The sequence below is a fragment of the Hibiscus syriacus genome, unplaced genomic scaffold, assembly GCF_006381635.1.
Source record: "Hibiscus syriacus cultivar Baekdansim isolate YM2019G1 unplaced genomic scaffold, ASM638163v2 tig00110683_pilon, whole genome shotgun sequence".
In the NCBI taxonomy this organism is placed as follows: domain Eukaryota; kingdom Viridiplantae; phylum Streptophyta; class Magnoliopsida; order Malvales; family Malvaceae; genus Hibiscus; species Hibiscus syriacus.
Window position 1 is genome coordinate 727,645 of NW_024062823.1, and position 21,554 is coordinate 749,198.

Sequence of the window (21,554 nt, forward strand, 5' to 3'; positions counted from 1 at the left end):
GACTCCCAAACCTTTTAAATCGAATCTTTGGTAAACACAGACCGATTTTTTGTCTAAAAAATGATTTTTCTTAAAATTATTTTTAAAAGACGTTTTTAGGTATTCGACCTACCAAACCCAAAGGTCGATGGCAACTCCTATCCAATTTCATCCAAATCAATTCATAAATCCCCAATTTATTAAAATTAAAGTCATAATCATTTTTAAAATAATGTTTAATTGTTTTTTTCAAAAATATTGTTATGACACCTGCAAAAGCCAGACATTTGTTGATACCGAATGGAATGACATACCTGCTTAAGAAATGTAACAAATGTAAAATCTGAAAGTATAAATGTAATTAAGTGAAAAAATGTGCATGTTGCAACTAAAATAAAGACAATACCCATGCACGGCGATTGCGTTTCCATTGTTGTAGTTGTTCTTTTGGCATCAACCAAGGGGGTCTTTCAGTTCCGGATTGGATCTCAGCTTCACTAGCATCCTGGGATGCTAAATCTTCATCTTCCAACAAAATTGTTGAATACTTTTCATCTAGGGGTTTACACAAGCCAAAATCTGAAAGTTTAAATGCCCATTCTTATCTAGTATCAGGTTATCTGGTTTAATGTCCCTACAAGAAAAGCATGATCAAGAATAAATATCTGCAAAGAACTTTTCTAGTTTAAGTATTTTATGTCCTCCATATATTCAACAATTAGTCAAGACTCTCTCACTGATTACAGTCCACATGCCAACATACATTCAAGAAAATCGTAATCTTAGAAACATATTAACAACAAGCAATACCTATGTATATAGTTGTGTTGGTGAATCTAATGAATAGCCAAAATGCTCTCTGCTAAATAGAAACGTGCTACATCTTCAGAGAGAATATCTTCCCTCATTAGCGGTGTCATGATATCACCACCAGGTAAATACTCCATAATAAGGTACAATAAGTCAGAATCTTGAAAAGAATAGAATAGATTTACAATGCACCAGCTATTAACCTTGGCAAGTAAGTTTATCTCATAACGAACATGCTCAACCTTGAAATAAAGTAAAGTCAAATGAAAGGATAATAATTTAACTTGCTATGAAGCTTTTATCATGATCCAGCAAGAAAATGTATGAGTTGGTCTCATAAAGATGCTAGTCATTCCAAATCAAATGGAATTAATGTTTTTTCTGTGCAAATTGAATTGACAACTACCAAAAATCTAGTTTTAGCATAATACCAAAACAAAGGATGATAAAAGAAAAGGAAGTAGGTAATTGTTCAACCATGTTTTATAATATTTTGATATAACAAATTAAGGCACAATGTTTTTCGATTTGATTGAATTTATTCAAAGTCCATTAAACTAAAATTTGAGCACAAAACAGTTTTTTGGGTAGGTAGTACCGATACTATTCTTACAGTATCGATATGTAATAACCAAATTTTGACTAGTGACTAAAATGTAAGTTTTGAAAGTTTTATAGCTAACGTATAAACTTTGTAAAAGTTCAGAGACCCAAAAATATAATTTTTAAAAGTTATATTTTGGGTCTCTAAATAAGTAGTTCAGCCCAAAACAATTATTTTAGTAGGTTTTAGAATTTTGATTTGGAGTTTGTATAAAAGTTTATTAAAGGACAAAGATCAAAATTATATTCGGATAATCAGATCGAATCTAAAGTCTATAAAATTTTGAAGGAATGTATTTTTGGGTTAGAAAAATTATATGGATATTTTTAGTTAGTGAAATTTAAGTTGGATTGGTGGAATTTGATGAAAATTGCACTATAAAGTGGAATAGTGCAATTTAGTGACTAAAATTAAATTTTAGAAAATTTGATGGTCAAATAAGGAAATTGAGAGATGAGATTTTTTGCATCCATTTAAGAATATTAAATAGAATTAAAGGAGTAGCATGGAGGTAAAAATAGGGTTCATTAATGGTAATTTAGACTTTTGGATTAAATTGAATTAAAAATTCAATTTAATTAGCTTTTAAAAGTCAAAGTTGGGAGATATTTGTTTAGAATTTTCAAGAAATCAACTTCTTTCTTCCAACAAGCTGCCGAACCTCCATAGACAAAGGTGAATTGTTTTTTTAAAAAATGGTCCATTTTCATTAGGATTTTAAGTTAGGTTATTAAGGATATAATAACCTACATGAAATTCTCTTTCATTTGACATAAAAATCTTCATGTTTTATGTCTAAGTTGATGAGATGTGGATAAAGGGGAAGTGTGATTCTTATGATTAAAGGTTGATTATTGATGTTAGAAGTGTTGTGAAGTTGAAATCAAGCATGAAAGTTGTTAAAAATCAAGTGTAAGACTATATTTATGGTTCGGCCAAGGTTATGTTTAGGAAAATGTTGTGTTTGATTTATATTTGATATGGAAAGGAGTTGAATTGGTTGTAAATGTTATGTGAATGATGAAATTGAGCTTGAATCAAGTTTAGAGATTATATTGAAAAGAATAAAACTATTCAAAAAAAAAGGGGGAAATATTTGGAAAAATTCTCAAAAATTTCATAAAGGCTTATAATGATGATAAAAGTGACTTGGAAGTTGATTTGAATCAATTTGGAAGCTTGAGCTAGTAAAAAGGGCTAATATACAAGTTTTGAAAATTACGGGATATTATTGCAAGAATGTGAAGTTTAGGATGAAATTTTAAGTTTTTGAATGTTAAGTGTTGATTTGAATATTTTAGTAAGGTGCCAGAAATTTTATGTGATTAATGTGAAATAATCATAATGGTGAAGGATGATTATGAAATTAATATAAAAGTCAAGGTGAATTCTAGAAAGAATTCATAATTAGTGGTTTGATTGCGGAGTTGGAAAAAGTTGAAGGGTTAATAGTGAAAATAAATATTCATAGGATTGAATAAGTATTTTGAGAAGTTTGAAAGTTACGATGAAAGTATGATTTAGTTTTATATCGATTTAAGTATCGGATTTACTTCTATCGAATTTTATATTTAAGTTTAGATTATGTTATTTCGATGCTAATATATAGTTTGAATTTTTTATGTTATTATATAATATCGTCATATCAAGGTAAATTTAGAGATTCAAGTAGCTTAAAAGGGAAGGAAAAAGTGTGAAACCGAGAAACTTATCGTGGAGAAGGTTCGATTGCGAGGCAAATGTGAGTGTGTTTAACTTGTCTTTATGTTATCAAAACAACCATTGGCTTGCGAGGAGCTAGTGTCAGAGTTACATTAAGAAGGGACACCTAGCGCATAAAAAGTGTACTTCAAACCTATATGTTCAATTGGTAAGATTATAGATTTAGAGAATAAGTTAAGGATGCAAGTTGGTGAATCTGCCTAGAAATTATGTTCTGAACAGAAAGTTTAGAAAGTCACTCGATATTCTACAAAAATAATTGAAGAATGAATCTTATGTCATTAGATTTGTATATCAATCTAGTTTCGTTTAGAACAAATGGAAACTGCTTTTGATGGGTATAAAAAAGATATAAATTTTTAATCGGTGATAGGTCAGAAAACAGGACAATAGATTCTGCCCGAAACAGCTTCTGTTAGTTAACTTTGAAAATTCACTATAAATTGTACAAGTAGAACTAGACATAGTTCCTTATATGGTTATATTCATATTCGAGTCTAATTTTCATTAGTGCAAACATAATAATTTTTAGTATATTAATTAATACATAATAATATTTGTTTGAAGGTAGTGCAAAATGCCAGAATATAAAATTTTGAAAAATTGCATATTGAAAGTAGTGAAAGGCAAATTATTTAAATCTAAAGGTTAGTGAGGCTTACATTTTGATTTAAAAATAATAATAATAAAGTGTTAAAGTAAGTGAAATTTATTTTTTTAAATTATTTTTATCAAGGACGACTTACGATAAGTCAACCATATTTTATTTTCCAACATGATTTATAATTTTTAGTTTGAAATATTTCTATAATAATTTTCATTTTTATGAATAATGTTGGGTATGAACTGCCCAAGTATGATATTTACAATTATCAGATATTTACAGTTATCAGATGATTTTTTAGTTATCAGATATTTACAACTATTAGATGATTTTCAGTTACTAGATGATTTTCAATTATCAGATGATTTTCAGTTATCATATGATTTTCAGTTATCAGATATTTACAATTATTAGATGATTTACAATTATCAGATAATTACAAATATTATATATTTTACAACTATCATATACATGTTAATAAATGATTTTATGATGATAAATATAAGCCCATTGTATGTTGCATTGACAGTCGTAGGTATTTGGCATGCCACTAAATGAGTGCTTATAAGTTATCAGTTATTAGTTCAACTTTGGTACATTCGTGTATCAATGTTCAACACCGTTGGTACTCAGGTTATGATTGCACTGAAGTGCATCATATCGCAGTTTCAGTTATGATTCGATACTATGTTGTGCCTAGTGCACACTTTACACTCACGTACCTTAAATTCTCTTACATATACATTGGGCTATAACAATAAATGTGAAAAGAACATAGAATTGAAAGGAAAGTTTTGAAATATGTTTGATTCAAAAGAACAAAAGATATTTATGATATTCAATGTTGACTTACATGTTTTTTGATAAAATCATAAGATGATGATTTTTCAGGTTTTCAGAAGGAAAAATGACTTGACTAGCCGGGTTTGAAGTTGTAATGTTTTTATTTAAATTATAGTTTATTACTTATATTTTATAGATTTTACATTTTAGTTATATTTTTGCCTCACTAAGTTTTACTTAGCGCGTGATGATTTTTATGCGTAGGTTCGAATAAAGTAGAGTTCGTGAAGTGAGGAGCTTGCCAACATCTTATGCAAAATCAAACCTACCAACAATATCAGTAAGACATCCTAACTTTGACTTATTAGTGGCATGTACATTATATCTGTTGGGTTGCTTTATCAGATTTATTTTAAAAGGGTTTGTAATAGTAATTTGAGTTATTTTATTTAGTTTTGTCTAAATTTAGTATTAATCATATTTTTTAGTGAATAATATAAATTTTATATTTTAAATGGTTTAAAATCAAGCGGTATTAGGCAATTGTATTTAGATATGAAACAACACTAAAGTGCTAATTACTGACTGAAATCAGATTAATTTTCAATGATTAAATAATATTTTATAAATTTATATGATTAAGGAAAAAGTTTTTAAAGTAAAAAAGGAAATTATTAAATGAAACAAAATTTTTAAGCAATTAAGTTCAGTAAATGTCAGTTGAGTTGATGTGACATATGTGGCTCGTATTATAAGACATTTATGGGCTATGGGTGTTACATGATACTACATGAATAATACATATATTGTTCGTGTGGTACTGATACCAAAGGTAAGAGAAGAATCGATACTTTATAGGTAGTATCGATACTACCAGTTGTTTTCCAAATTGCTCAAATTCCAGAATGCAAAATAGGTATCGATACTCAAGGGGTACTGATACTACTTTACACAGTGTTATCCATACCATGAAGCATAGTATTGATACTGGTCAAGCCCAATGATCTTTAACAACTAGTTTATTTAAATATTACAAAGGTAGTACCGATACTCATTAAAGAAGTACCAATGCTCCCTGTCCTAGGCAGTTTTATTTTGTAGAAAATTAATTCCCCAACTGCTCCAAAACATCCCCAATGGCTAGAAACAACCACAAGCTCATTCTAACATATAAAAATAAGTTGAGGACACTTTAAGAAGGATGAAACATCTATCTAAGCAATTGAGATCAAGAGAAAAACTCTTTCACTCTTATTTTTCTTTTTCTCTTGTACAAAAGTGTTTTTGAGCTCATTGCAAATCTTTTAATTGTTTTTATTGTGAGCTTAATTTTTATAAACACATTCATTTTGAGAGATTTTTTTTGCTTACATCTTTATTCCATTTGTAAAGGGGATTGGTTCTAGATTAACCTTCTACGGAATTGTAAAGGTTATCTTTTCATCCTGGAAAAAGAAATAACAAATTAGTTAATTTGTTAGAAAATCCTAAGTGATGAGCTTAGATAATGGATGTAGACTTGATTGACAAGTCAAACCACTATAAATCATTGTGCAAATTATCTCATCTTTATACTCACTCTCTAATCTCAAAAAACCAATTCACCCCCTCTTGGAAAATTATTTGGTTGATCAATTGGAGCTTCATTGGAATCCCAATAATTGGTATCAGAGCTTGACTCATTAGAAGGTTTAACAACCTTGAGATGATCCTTGAAAAAGTTCTATCCATTTTTTACACAACCGAAAAGATGACTTCCACCACCGGTTCGTTCCAGATGAAAGACTCTCAACCGATTGACAAGCCTCCATACTTCATTAATGGAGCCAACTAACGTCATTGAAAGAAATTAATGAAGCTATTTATCCAATCCAATGATCTTGATGCATGGGAGATGATCGGGAACGTCTACTCTTCTCCAAAGAAGAAGACGAATGAGTGGGGTGCCCAAGAACGGAAGAAAACTCAACAAAATTCTAAGGTCATGCACATGTTGTTTTGTGCATTTGGTTCCGATGTCTATGAAGGAGTTTCTTCTTGTTCAAATGCCAAGGAGTTTTGGAATAAGCTCGATGAGATCCATGAAACAAGAAAAAAGAACCAACAAAGGTGGTGTGCTTAATGGCTCTTGAAGAGCCCAAGGTATCTTCTAACTCTAATGAATCTGATTCATATTATTTTAAAGAGTTACAAGATGCATATGATGAATTATTTTTGGAGTTTGAGACCATGAACTCCAAATATAAGAAAATGATTTCAAAACATAAAGTTGAAAACGATTTTATTTTGAAAGCAAAAGTTGATTTTGAAAAACAAAATGAAATTTTGAAAAAAGATTTAGAGCTTTCGAAAATGAAAATTGAAAATTTTTGAAAAAAAAAGTTTTGATTTAAAGGTTAAACTTGAATGCTTAACAAAAGAAAAGGAAATCATTTTAAATAATTCATCTAGTTTCATAACGACGAAATGCTCACACTATCATTATCATGGTAACAATGAACATACTTGTCATTTAAATAAAGGAAAATGTTTTAAAATTAAACAAGTATGGATTCCTAAGGGAACAATAGGCATTGAAACTAACACACAAGGATCCAAAGCAATTTGGATACCAAAATCCAATTAAGTGTCTCTTTTAGGAGTGTGAGATCAATAGTGATGAAAATGAAGATATTCAAATGCTCTAGCCACACTTGAAAATGAATGGGTGACCTCTAAGCTTAATGTTTTTGTTTTGATTAATTGGTTGCCTATTTGTTGTATGCATGCATGAGTTTTGAACTTAAATGATTTTATGTTGATTTTCTATCTCATGTATGTTAAAAAGTGTTGTGATGAACATTTTCTAAAGTTTTAATGATTTTTTATAAATGTTTGTTTATCATAATGAATTTTGGTCAAAATTGGTTTTAATGTTTTGTTTTTACAAATTTTAATTGTTTACCTTAATTTAAATGTTTATGCATGTGATTTATTGCAAATGATATCTCTCTAACAATTGATATCAAATTTTCAAATGCATAACATTTTTGGATAGTTTTATGCACATGCACTAAAATACAACAATTGATATTGCATAAAGTATATTAGACTTTGATACATTGAATTTCATGTGCTACTATAACATGTTTGTTTATCTTTGCTAAAATTCAATGTCTTTTAAGTGTCAAGCTTTTAAAGTCAATTTTTTGTTTGAAATGCTTTTATTGAGGGGATCTTTGATTTTTCAAATGATTTTATGCTAAATTTTTTACTTACTCTCCATTGTTGTTTTGAACTTTTAAAGTTAAATTATTTTTATATAACAAAGAGGGGGAGAAGTATGAGTTTGAAAAATTCAATTTCTAGAATGAAAAATGAGGGACTTTAATATTTTCCAAATATTTCTCTTTTTCATGAAATATTTTATTAAGGGGGAGTTTTGCAAAATAATTTTTCAAATGTTTTGTTATATAAAAAAGGATGAGATTGCTGAATCATGTTTTATAATATTTTATATATCAAATTAAGGAAAAATATTTTTGGATTTGATTGAATTTGTTCAAAATTTTTAAAAATAATTTAAAGTCCATTAAACTAGAATTTGAGAACAAAATAGTTTTCTAGGTACATAGTACCGATACTATTCTTACAGTATAGATACTACATTAACATTATTAATATTATTCGTATGGTACCGATACAAAAGGTAAGAGAAATATCGATATTCTCTAGGTAGTATCGATAATATCAGTTGTTTTTCAAATTGCTCAAATTCCATAATGCAAAATAGGTATCGATACTCAAGGGGTACCGATACTACTTTACACAGTAGTATCGATACCATGAAGCATAGTATCGATATTGGACAAGCCCAATGATCTTTAACGGATAGTTTATTTAAATATTACAAAGGTAGTACCGATACTCATTAAAGGAGTACCGATACTCCATGTCGTTTGCTATTTTATTTTGCAGAAAATTAATTATCAACGGCTCCAAAACATTTCCAACGGCTAAAAATAGGCACAAACTCATTCCAACATATAAAAACAAGTTGATGACACTTGAAGAAGATTGAAACATCTATCCAAGCAATTGAGATCAAGAGAAAAACTCTTTCACTCTTATTTTTCTTTTTCTCTTGTACATAAGTGTTTTTGAGCTCATTGCATGTGAGTTTAATTTTTGTAAACACCTTTCTTTTGAGAGGTTTTTCTTGTATACATCTTTATTCCTTTTTTAAATGAGATTGATTCTAACTTAACCTTTTAAAAATTATGGAGTTATAAAAGTTATCTATTTAAACTGGAAAAAAAAGAACAAATTAGTGAATTTGATAGAAAATCCTAAGTGAGGAGCTAAGGTAGTGGATGTAGACTTGGTTGAGAAGTTGAACCACTATAAATTCTTGTGCAAATTGTCTCATCTTTATACTCCTTACTCCCTAATCTCAAAAAGTCAATTCACTCCCTCTTGACAAATTATTCGGTTGATCAATTTGAACTTCATCGGAATCCCAACAGTAATAACCTTGCAAATAATTCCTGCATCAAATTCATCTCTAAATCAAATGCATCTCTAAAAAGGCTACTTATCACTTTCAGGAATCTAACAAGATTTGTGATCATATGATTAAATCAACAGCCAAACCACTAGGCACGAAACGAAAAACAAACCATGTAATAAAAGAATATAATCAAAAGGTTTATTATTTTGAAAGTGTCTATTATTTCGGTGGGTTACCTGTCCTCGACTAAGCATCTCTGATTTCTTTAACTTCTTCATGGCAAAAATCTCTCCTGTAATTTTAGCACGGCATAACCTAACCTGCATTTGTTACATTGAAAGAGTGGTAAGTGTCAAGCCTTGTAATTATCAACATTTGCAATTTCTTTTAAAGCATAATTGAAACAAGTTCAGAAATCCCAAATAAGTTCAAAAAACACTGAAAATGTAAACCAACTCATTGTTAACCAAGGATCAAGAGCCCTAAAATAACAAACATTTGAAATATACCTCACCGAATACACCTTTTCCAATTACATTTAGTTGTTCGAAATCATCAATTCCGACTTTACGTCTTTGCAGCCTCGTATATTTGGTTTCTTTCATCTCCAAATTCCTCATCATCTCCTCTTGTTCTTCACTGGAAACCTGAGCTTCCTCAGCCATCCTTTGCAGTGCTCGTCGTCTTAAATGGACAGTTAGAATCCAATAAAATTACAATTCAATTCTAAAACCGCGAGCTAACCATATCCACCACTTAAAATAAAAAATTCAATTATTACCTAAAACAAATAAATTCAACTAATAAATAGCAAACTATTAAATTCAAAGAGCACATGGATATTTAAATACAATAATAGTCCGGACCATCGGAATTACCTTTCTTTACGCTCTTGTAAACCTTGCCGGTAGTTCTTGTAATGATTCTCAATGAACTGTTTAGCGGCGGCAACTTTTTGCCTGGTTACCGGCGAAGAAACGGAGACATCCGGATCCAAATCTAAGCCTCGACCTGCTTTCAAATTCAAAGCTCCTAATCTTACCGTTCCGTCTCCACCGTCCATTTTACCTCACGAAATTTCAATGGAAGTTTTTTCTTTCACCAAATACGAAGCTTCAACTTTCAATTAAAAAAAATCAAATACTAGTAATAATAACCATTTCAAATACCAAAAAAAGGCTGATAAATGAAGCTTGATGATCGGTGTCGCAGTATCGAGGAGAGATCTAAAACCTGTCACCTTTCACCTGTCACCTTTCACCTGTCACCTGTCAGTTGTTTGTGAAAATGACTGAAAGAAGATTAAAAAATAATAATCAAAATTAAAATTGAACTGGTAAACATTAAGACATGGACGAGTACCTTGGTGCGCGTCAGGTTATTCTAAATCTGTTATGTTTCCATCTGTTTAGACTTTGGTATTCTCTTCCGAAGTTTTTTTTTTTTACTGAATTTTTTTAATTTATTATTATTATTTTGACAAAAGGATCACTTTTGTCCATTATTCACTTAGTAAATTTAATTTGTTATTTTTATTTTTATGTATACAGTATTTTTTTTATTAATTTAATCATCAAAATTATTCAATTGAATCAATATTTAAATTATTTATTATTGTTTAGGGTTTTAAGGTATAATTTAGAAGTAGAGGGATTATGATTTAGGATTTAAAATTTAAAATTTTAAGTTAAAATTATTATAGAATGATGCAACTAAATAATTTTAAAGATTAAATTGATATATAAATATAATAAGGGTGAAAATAATAAATTAATTTTTTTGGATAATTCAATTTCATTACCCAAGAAACAGAAAACCTGCTATAGAATACAAAGTCAATAAACAACTCATTAGCAAAGCTATGAAAGCATACTAAACTATCACAACTTACATATGAAGCAAAACAATGAGACAAATCCTACTTAGGCAATGCCCCACTTTACACATAGAGCAATGTTGAACGAGTCTGCTCTGTTGAAAGATTTGCCTTCCAGCCGTATTTGAATGATCTCTTTAATATCTCCCAGCACATCTTCCTTTGATCTAGCTCTACTCCCAAACAATCTACTGTTCATTTCCTTCCAAATGCCATAGACATGGCCAGTCCAAGCAAGTTTGAGAACTTTCACAATGAGAGATTTACCTTTAAAAAGCAGAGAAGCCTAAGCCAGTTCACCATCCAGTTGCTAGCTCCACGAGAGATGCTACACAGATCAAGAATGGAGCCCCATAGCACCTTAGCAAATCTACATTCAAAGAATAGGTGATCTCTTGTCTCTTCCTCAATTCCACATAGTAAGCAATTCCTAGTTTCAATGGCTAAACCCATTTGCAAGAGCCTTACCCGAGTAGGCAGCCTGTTCAGTATGGCCATCCATACAATAATGCTATGTTTGGGAATACGTCCAGGGAACCAGACCAAATGGTGCCAAGGTACCTTGGGGGCAAATGAGCGCAAATCTTCCCAGACATGCCTCGTATCAAGATCACATACCTGACCTGAAAAGAGGTGAGCAACATCAGGCCTAATTTTCAGCAGATATTTGAAACTAAAGCTAGCATTTGTAGGGATTTCCATCTGCCAGAAATCAGCATTCCTAATTACATAGGAGTGCATCCAAGCCACCCAAAGGGAGCCTTCATTAGACAAAAGCTTCCTGATTAGATGAATAATGCAAGACTTGTTCCATCCTTCTATATCTTGTATCCCCAATCTACCTTCAAATTTCATTAAGCAAATAATCTTCCAACAAACTCTTGTACCTTTAGCAGGAGCATCAGACCCCTTCCAAAAAAATTGGGAACACAACTGCTCTACTTTCCTGATAATTGCTTGTGGCAATATGAGCTGCCCGCACCAGTAGTTCGAGATACTGAGTAAAACAAAACGAATGAGTTGTAGCCTTCTAGCGAAGCTAAGATGCTTATTAGCCCATAAACTCAGCTTTGTCCTAAGTTTATCTATGAGACTTTGACAGTCATTCACAACTAATTTTCTGGTAACCAATGGGACTCCCAAATATCTGACTAGGAGGCTACCTAATTTGAAACCAGTGATTTCCTTGATGGTGTTATTATGCTCAGCATGAATACCAACAGAATACATCTCACACTTGTTGGCATTCAACTTCAACCCTGACATGGAGGAGAAGTTATCTAGCACAACTTGTACTCCCATGACAGAATCAATGAAACCCTTGCAGAAAATGAGCAGGTCATCCGCAAAGAAAATGTTGAAAACATTTTGATGTTTCGATATAACAAATTAAGTTAAAAGAATTTTAAGATTTTACAAATGATTTTATAAGTATATTCGACTCAATTATTCGAATATCAAAAGCATCAAACATCAAGTTTATGCAATTCAAGCCAAATTTCCTTTCAATATTCATTTTACTTTCAAGAACACAATTTGTGCTCATTTATAATTATCTTTGAGTGTTCTTATCTTGTTCTAGAATTGTGCAAGCATAGTGCCTTGTGAGGTTTTCCTTGTAATTTTGCAAATTTGTGTATTTCTCTTTGAAAAAGGGTGTGCTCAAGAATTGGGGTATAATTCTTGAGGGAGTTGTAAGGTTACTCTTTGTCCTCAAAAGAAAGAACAAATTAGTGAATTTGTTGAAAAATCCTTAGTGTGGATAGCTAAGGTAGTGGACGTAGACTTTGGTTGAGAAAGTCGAACCACTCTAAATCGTTGTGCAATTACTTTCAATTTTCTTTAAAAGCTTCCACCAAATTTTTAATTGCCAATTCACCCCCCTCTTGGCCGATTCCGTCGATCGATTAACTTAACAATTGGTATCAGAGCTTGACTCATTTAAAGGTTTAACCGCCTCTTGAGTAGATCCGGGAAGAGTTAAATCGATAAAGATGGCGTTCACTTCTGGTTCATTCTCCAAGGAAGAATCCAGACCAATTGACGTGCCTCCACACTTTAACGGAACAAATTATCATCGTTGGAAGAGGTTTATAATGATATTTATCCAAGCATTTGATATGGAAGCTTGGATTATAATCGAGAAAGGGTATTCATTTCCTACAAAAAAGGCAAAGAAGTGGAGTGATTAAGAACGGAAGAAAGCTCAACAAAACACAAAGGCTATGCACATGTGTTGAAAACATTTTGATATTTCGATATAACAAATTAAGTTAAATGAATTTTAAGATTTTCCAAATGATTTTCTAAATATATTCGATATAACTATTCGAATATCAAAACAATACTCCAAATCTTTAAAGATCATTTTTAATCCTTACTCAAGTGTAAAATTAAGTTTTAATCTTAAAACAATTTCAAAATAATTTTACAAAATATTTCGAATCATTTCAAAGCTAAAAATTCCAGATTGCACAGAGGGAACCGATTCCCCCCCAAGGGGGTACCGATTCCCCCCTGAATGGTTTGGCTCTGAGAATTCCATTATGCTCGGAGGGAACCGATTCCCCCCAGGGGGTACCGATTCCCCATTGTATAACGGTCGAAATATTTGAATTTTACACTTAGGGAACTGATTCCCCATAGGTGATACCGATTCCCCCCACGCTCCAAACTGTTTTATTAATTGTTTTCACACTAAAACGGCTATATTATTTTCTCTAATCATCCCCAACGTTCAGAAGTGATTCAAGGTGTATTTAAGCAAGCTTAGAAGCCATTGATCAACAACAAGAAACATCAAGCAATTAGAATCAAGAGAGAATCAAAGAGAAAGCATCAAACCTCAAGTTTGAGCATTTCAAACATATTTTCATTCAATATTCATTTTGCTTTCAAGAACACTTATTGTACTCAATTGTATTTATTCTTGAGTGTTCTTTCTTTTTTTCTAGAATTGTGCAAACATATTTGCCTTGTGAGGTTTTTCTTGTAAGTTTGCAAATTTGTATTTCTCTTTGAGAAAAGAGTGTTCTTAAGAATTGGGGTATATTCTTGAGGGAGTTGTAAGGTTATCTCTTTGGCCTCAAAAGAAAGAACAAATTAGTGAATTTGTTGGAAAATTCTTAGTGTGGATAGCTAAGGTAGTGGACGTAGACTTTGGTTGATAAAGTCGAACCACTCTAAATCGCTGTGCAATTTCTTTCAATTTTCTGCAAAAGCTTCCACCTAAATTTTTATTGCCAATTCACCCCCTCTTGGCCTATTCAGTCAATCGATTAACTCAATAATTGGTATCAGAGCGTAACTCATTTAAAGGTTTAATCGCCTCTTGAGTCAATTCGGGAAGAGTTATATCGATAATCAAAGTCATCAATGGCCTCCGCTTCAAACTTCGACTCCGGTCTTGATTCGATGCCCGTCAACAAGCCTCCTTTCTTTAATGGAGCTAACTATGTTTATTGGAAGAATAGAATGATGTACTTCATTCAAGCAAGTGACATGGGAGCATGGAATGCCGTAGAAGAAGGATACATCAAACCTCTCACTCATCCAAGGTTATGGAGTGAAGGAGAGACAAGAATGTTCCAGTTCAACTCCAAAGCCATCCATATCATTTTTTGTGCTCTTAAACCAGATGAATACGGAAGAGTTTCATCGTGTACAACCGCCAAAGAAATATGGGACAAACTTCAAGTCACTCATGAAGTTACCGATGAGGTAAAGAAATCTAAAATTAGTATTCTAACGCATAGCTATGAAAATTTCAGAATGAAACCAAAATGAAGATATCAAAGCTATGACGAATAGATTTTCAACGATTGTAAATGGTCTCAAATCATATGGAGAGATCATTTCAAATGAAAAGCTTGTGAGGAAGTTAGTCTACTCCCTCCCAAAATTGTGGCAATCAAAGAAGACGACAATCATCGAGTCTAAGGACTTAACGTCCTTAACTCTTGAAGAGCTAATTGGGTCACTCCTCACTCATGAAATGATGCTCGAAGATGAGGTGGACCTCGACAAGATTGACGAGTCACCAAAGGAGAAGGAAAAGAAGAAAAATAATTGGAGTTGCTCTCAAATCCACAAAAGATGAGAGTGATTCGAATGACGATGACGATGATGAGGAAATGGCATTGTTTACCAAACGGTTCAGAAAAATGATGAGACCTTATCGAGGAAGAAAATTCAAACGAAATGAAGGCCTAAAAAATGAACCGAAAGAGAAGGACCCAATCATTTGCTATGAATGCAAAAAGCCAGGGCATGTCAAATATGATTGCCCACAATTGAAGAAAAAGGGTCAATCAAAGAATAAGCACAAGGCTCATGTGGCTACATAGAGCGATGAAGAAAGTTCCGATGAAGAGGAACAAGAAGTAGCTAACTTGTGCTTGATGGAATTCGGGGAAGATTCTAAGGTAACCTCTAACTCATCCGATTTTGATGATTTATCCTATGATGAGTTATTAGAGGAATATAATGGGTTGGCTTCGGATTATGATAAATTATTTTTAAAATATAAAAATGATGTTTCAAAATTGAAAAATGAAAACAAACTCATATCCAAAACCAACAACGATCTTGAAAGTAAAATCAAAGATTTGCAAATCAAACTAGAAGAGTTTGAAAAGAAAAATTTAGATTTGCAAAATTTACTTTCAAAGATCAATGATGATCATCAAAAGAAAATTGATGATCTTAAAACTTCTTTTGATAAAGTTGGAACAAAACATTTTGAAAAAGGTGGAAATTCAAAATCCAACTTTGTTAGAAAAAGTTTTAGAAACTACAATCATAGAGGTCCCCAAAGAAACTCTAATGGAAAAAATCGTTAGAAGTATGTGGGTTCCTAAAGAACTCATTACTACTAAAGATAAAAATATCCTACACAAATGGATACTTAAGGGGACTAGGATTTTGGAAACTAATGAATATGGACCCAAACGAATTTGGGTACCAAAAATAAAAAATTAATCCATGTTTGTAGGGAAAGGAGCATTGCTATAAGGTACGGGAAACAAATTCAAATTCATGGTACCTTGATAATGGATGCTCAAGACACATGACCGGAGACAAAAGCCGGTTCATTGAGCTTAACGCCAAAAATGTAGGAGAAGTGACTTTTGGAGACAATTCAAAAGGTCACATTGAAGGTATTGGTACAATAGGTAATACCTCTTCCATACAAATTAAAAATATTTTAAAGTATAATCTATTGAGTATTAGTCAATTATGCGATAAAGGATTCAATGTCTTATTTGAAATTAATGGTTGTAAAGTCATTAACATTGCATCTAATCGGATTATGCTTGTTGGTCATAGAATAGGAAACATATACATGGTGCATTTAGATTCTTTTGATATGACTAATTTATGCCTAGTTGCTAAGGATGAGCATGATAGTTGGTTATGGCATAGGAGACTAGGACATGCTAGTATGAGTGTTTTGCAACGGTTAATTCAAGGAGACCTAGTAAGAGGGTTGCCTAAGCTTAAATTTGATAAGGATAAAATCTGTGATGCTTGTGCTAAAGGAAAACAAAAGCGAGTTTCTTTTAAATCCATTAATGATGTATCAACTAGTAGAGTTTTACAATTGATCCATTTAGATCTTTTTGGGCCAACTAGAACTACTAGCTTGGGTGGAAAACAATATGCATTTGTCTTGGTAGATGACTATTCTAGATATACTTGGGTTCTATTTTTAAGTACTAAAGATAAAGCATTAGAACAATTCATCACGTTTTCAAAAGTAATCAAAATGAAAAAGGTTACTCTATAACTAGTGTTAGGAGTGATCATGGAACTGAATTTGAAAATCTTGGATTTATTGAATTTTGTAACTCTAACGGTATTAGCCATAATTTTTCAGCACCTAGAACCCCTCAACAAAATGGAGTTGTTGAGAGGAAAAATCGAACTTTAGAAGAAATGGCTAGAACCATGCTTTGTGAAAATAATTTGCCAAAATATTTTTGGGCGGAAGCCACAAATACCGCTTGTTATGTTGTAAATTGAGTAATTATTAGGCCAATTTTAAAGAAAACTCCATATGAAATTTTCAAAAATAAAAAGCCTAACATTAGTTATTTTCATCCTTTTGGATGTAAATGTTTTATTTTAAACAACGATAAAGAAAACCTTGGCAAATTTGATGCTAAAAGTGATGAAGGAATTTTTCTAGGTTATTCCTTAAATTCTAAAGCTTATCGTGTATTTAATAAAAGAACTTTAGTTGTAGAAGAGTCTATACATGTTGTTTTCGATGATAATCCCCTTCCGAGGAAGGATTCTTATGTGAATGATGATGTAGGTGTTATAAATACAAATGACGTTAGACATGACGTTGGAGAACCATCATCAAAGGAAGAAACGAAAAATGAGGAAACTAATGATCCTCTTGAGAATCCAACCATTGAAGAAAGGGAAGTATCTTATCCAAGAGAGTACAACTATGTCAAGGATGGTGAAATTATAGGTGATCCATCCAAAGGGGTAACAACTCGATCTTCTCTTAGAAATATTTGTCATTATGTTGCATTTATCTCATGCATAGAGCCTAAGAATATTAAAGAAGCATTAAATGATGAACATTGGATTATGGATATGCAAGAAGAGTTAAATCAATTTTGAGAGAAGTAAAGTATGGACATTAGTTGAAAGGCCTAGTAATAAATCTACTGTAGGTACTAAATGGGTATTTAGGAATAAGCTTGATGAGAGTGGTAATATAGTGAGAAACAAGGCTAGACTTGTTGTTCAAGGCTATACTCAAGAAGATGGCATAGACTATGATGAAACATACGCTCCCGTAGCTAGGATGGAAGTAATTAGAATGTTATTAGTATTTGCATGTTTCAATGAATTTAAATTATATCAAATGGATGTTAAAAGTGCATTTTTAAATGGTTTTATAAAAGAAGAAGTGTATGTGGAACAACCTCCAGGTTTTGAAGATTCAAATTTTCCGGATCATGTTTTAAAATTGACAAAAGCTCTTTATGGTTTAAAACAAGCTCCTAGAGCTTGGTATGAAAGATTGTCAAATTTTTTAATTGAAAAAGGTTTTTCAAAAGGAAAGGTTGACACTACATTGTTTTTAAAGAGAAAAGGTAAAGATTTATTAGTAGTTCAAATTTATGTTGATGATATAATATTTGGTTCTACTAATGATGTTCTTTGCCAAGAATTTTCTACGCTAATGCAAAGTGAGTTCGAGATGAGCATGATGGGGGAGCTCTCATATTTCTTGGGACTCCAAATCAAGCAAAGAAAAGATGGCATCTTCATCAATCAAGCTAAGTACGTCAAGGATATGCTCAAGAAATTTGGATTGGAAAATGGGAAACCTATGCCACTCCAATGAGTTCGTCTATAAAGCTTGACTTGGATGAAGGAGGTAAATGTGTGGATGTTAAAATTATATAGATTCATGATTGGTTCATTTCTTTATCTAACGCAAGTAGACCGTATATTATGTTTAGTGTTTGCTTGTGTGCTAGGTTTCAATCATGTCCTAAAGAATCACATTTACTAGCTGTTAAGAGGATCTTTAGATACCTTAAGGACACTCCTAGTATAGGACTTTGGTATCCTAGAGACTCTAGCTTTAGCTTGCATGCCTTCTCATATGCGGATTATGGAAGATGCAAATTAGATAGGAAAAGCACCTCCGGTACTTGCCAATTCCTTGGAAATATGCTAATTTCTTGGTTTTCAAAGAAATAAAATTGTGTTGCATTATCTACCACTGAAGCAGAATACATTTCAGCTGGTAGTTGGTGTGCACAAGTTTTATGGATGAAACAACAACTTTTAGATTATGGAATTGAAGTAAGTACTATTCCTATCAAGTGTGACAATACTAGTGCTATTTGTCTCACTAAAAATCCCATCCAACACTCTAGAACTAAACATATTGAAATTAGACATCACTTCACTAGATACCATGTCGCTAAGGAAGATGTAGCTCTAGAATTTGTTGATACTTTGCACCAATTAGCGGATATTTTTACAAAACTCTTAGATAAGGAAAGATTTTGGACACTTCGGAGAGAATTAGGTTTAACTGACCTATCTTCACTTAGTGTTTAAAATAATTTTAGCACTTTTAATAAATATTGAAAATTGCTTATAATAATAATCTTTGATTGCATTCTTGCTATTAGTTAGGGGGAGTTTATGAATCTTGATGAAAAATTAATTTTATGTTCAAATATCGTTTAAAGATTAATTTAATTGTTTGAACATGATTAATTTTCAATATATGAGTTGCCAATACCACTAGAGGAAATTAATTTAGCATTTTGAGTGTTTAAAATCGGATTTTAGCATTTTGGTGCAGAGGGAATCGATTCCCCCTTTAGGGAACCGATTTCCCCCACAGGGGAATCGATACCCCCTGGGGTTCTGGTTATACACGGCAGAACCCTTCAAAATCCTCAAAAATTCTCTCCTTTCTCTTCCGCCGTTCCCTCTCAACTCTCTCCCTATCTCCATTCTTGCCTCAAATCATCGATTTTAATCGGAATTCACTTCAAATATCATCTCCTAAACTTACAATCATCATTAAAATCGTGCAAACAACATCAAAATCCACTCAATCTCATCCTTCAAGGTAAAATTTTCTAAACTCACTATTTTATTGATTTTGAACATAGGACTAGTTTTAATTAGTTCTAGGATGAACTTTAGATCGGGCATTGATTGTTTAGTGATTAGAAACTAGATATTACAACCAATTTCATCAAAAACACAAGAATTTTCCATTTTTGTTTTTAAAATTTCGAAATTAAAAAAAATGTTAATTTTCAAATTATTGTGTTTTGATTAAATTATGTTGTTGTTATGAAAACTATACATATATTGTTTCTCAAAACCATATATTTCAAAAGTTTTTCAAAAACGTTGCCCATTATGATTGATTTAGAGAAACTTGAAATATTTAGGACTCAATTGAGTTTTGGGATTGATTGAATTGCATACATGTGTTTTCTAAATTGCAGGTTATAAATTCTATTACTATTTCCTAAACCATGTCCAATCCTAAACGTGCTAGGTCATCATCTAGTCGCTCACACCGTCAACCAAATCCACCTCCAAATCCTCCTCCTATTCCAATTTCTAATCCTAATCCCATTGATCCTAACTTAACTATCCAAAATTCGAGTTTCAATCATCATGGTCCTAGAAATCATCGTTTTTGGTATTATCAATATTTCGACTCTTACAAAATCCGGGAAGAACGTATTCCTTCTCGTCAAGCTATATTAGCTATTAATTTTAAATATCTTCCTCTTTTACAAGAGTGGAAATTTGATAAACTCTTTGACCTTGAACCCATGGTTTACCATCAACTTGTTCATATTTTCTATTCTAATGCCGTTTGTGTTAAAAACCAAACTGAAACCAAAACCATAGGAATTCGTTCCTACCTCCTAGGACAATTCTTATATATTGACTCGGTTTACATAGCCAATACATTCGGATTAGATAATGATGGTATTTCAAATGAAAAACAGGTTTCAGGATCTCGTTATAAAAGAAGGGATAGTGCAAGTGTCTTAGACCTTCATGAACGTTTTCTTCATCTAATGATTTCTTGGTGGTTTCGACCATCCGGAGGTCGTTATTCTACTCTTAGAGACTTAGATCTTTGGTGGTTACATTGTTTCGAAAACAATATTAAAATTAACCTACCTCATATTATTTTTGCTGAAATTATTGAAATCGTAAATCTTGTTCCTAACAAGAAACTAAGTTCATCCCTAGTTTACGGTTGCATTTTGAGTAATCTGTTTTCCAAAGCTAGGCTTAGAGTCGGTCTAGATGCTATTTTCCCCTTAAGAAACAAATTAACCTTCTTTCCTTAACGAGAGCAGGATAGATTAAGGATAAGGAAACCGGTGAATGGGTTCAATCTTCTGCAAATACTCCGGGAGCTAGTTCTTCACAAGCTCCACCCGAAGCTGACGAAGATCTCGAGCTTGAGCAATTAATGTGTGACATCGATGAAGCCGAAGATGAGCCCGAGGAGCAGCTCGAGGAGCAAGCACAACAAACGCATCAAATGCCTCCATATTTTCAATCCTTTATGGAGACATTCGATTTCCGATATGCTACCATGGATTCGCGCTTTACTTCTATAGAGTCCCACTTATCCACAATGGGATCTCAACAATTAGAAATTCTTCGGGAGATGCGTGCAAACAATGAAGCAACCAACGCGCGTATTAATGACCTCACTCACGAAATGGCCGCTATGCGAGCTCGGTTTCCTCCTCCTGATCCTGATATGTGATTCTATGTTTTGCTTTGAACTCCAAACTTATTGTTTTAACTTTTTTGAATATTTTGGAATGTTTGAATTTGTGGATTTATTGACTTTGAATTTGTTTGGATTTATGAATGGTTAGAAATTATCTATTTGGTGTGATTAAATTTATTCATTATTGCATCATTTACTTCATGATTAGATATATGACCAATTTTGCCATTTCACATTAACTATGAATATTGATTATGAAACTAATGGCTAACGTTTCTCTTGCTTGTGATCTTAGGAGCTTAAAATATAATCAATTGGCTAAATGATTTCAAAACCTTGTTTAATTCTTTAAAATGTCTTTTTGATTTAACAAAAAGGGGGAAAAGTGTTAAATGTATGATAAATGGGAGAAGT

General features: G+C 32.1%; 1 protein-coding gene across 1 annotated transcript; it reads right to left on the reverse strand.

Annotated features, from left to right (window-relative positions):
- Nucleotides 1-9,071: 9,071 nt before the first annotated feature.
- On the reverse strand, nt 9,072-10,213 carry LOC120138286 (serine/threonine-protein kinase 38-like). Its single transcript, XM_039153801.1, has 4 exons — nt 9,870-10,213; nt 9,501-9,675; nt 9,228-9,311; nt 9,072-9,092 (listed from the first exon to the last, which is right to left on the reverse strand). The coding sequence occupies exons 1-4, from the start codon at nt 10,052-10,054 to the stop codon at nt 9,072-9,074; spliced, it is 465 nt and encodes a 154-aa protein (XP_039009732.1). The 5' UTR covers nt 10,055-10,213.
- Nucleotides 10,214-21,554: the final 11,341 nt, after the last annotated feature.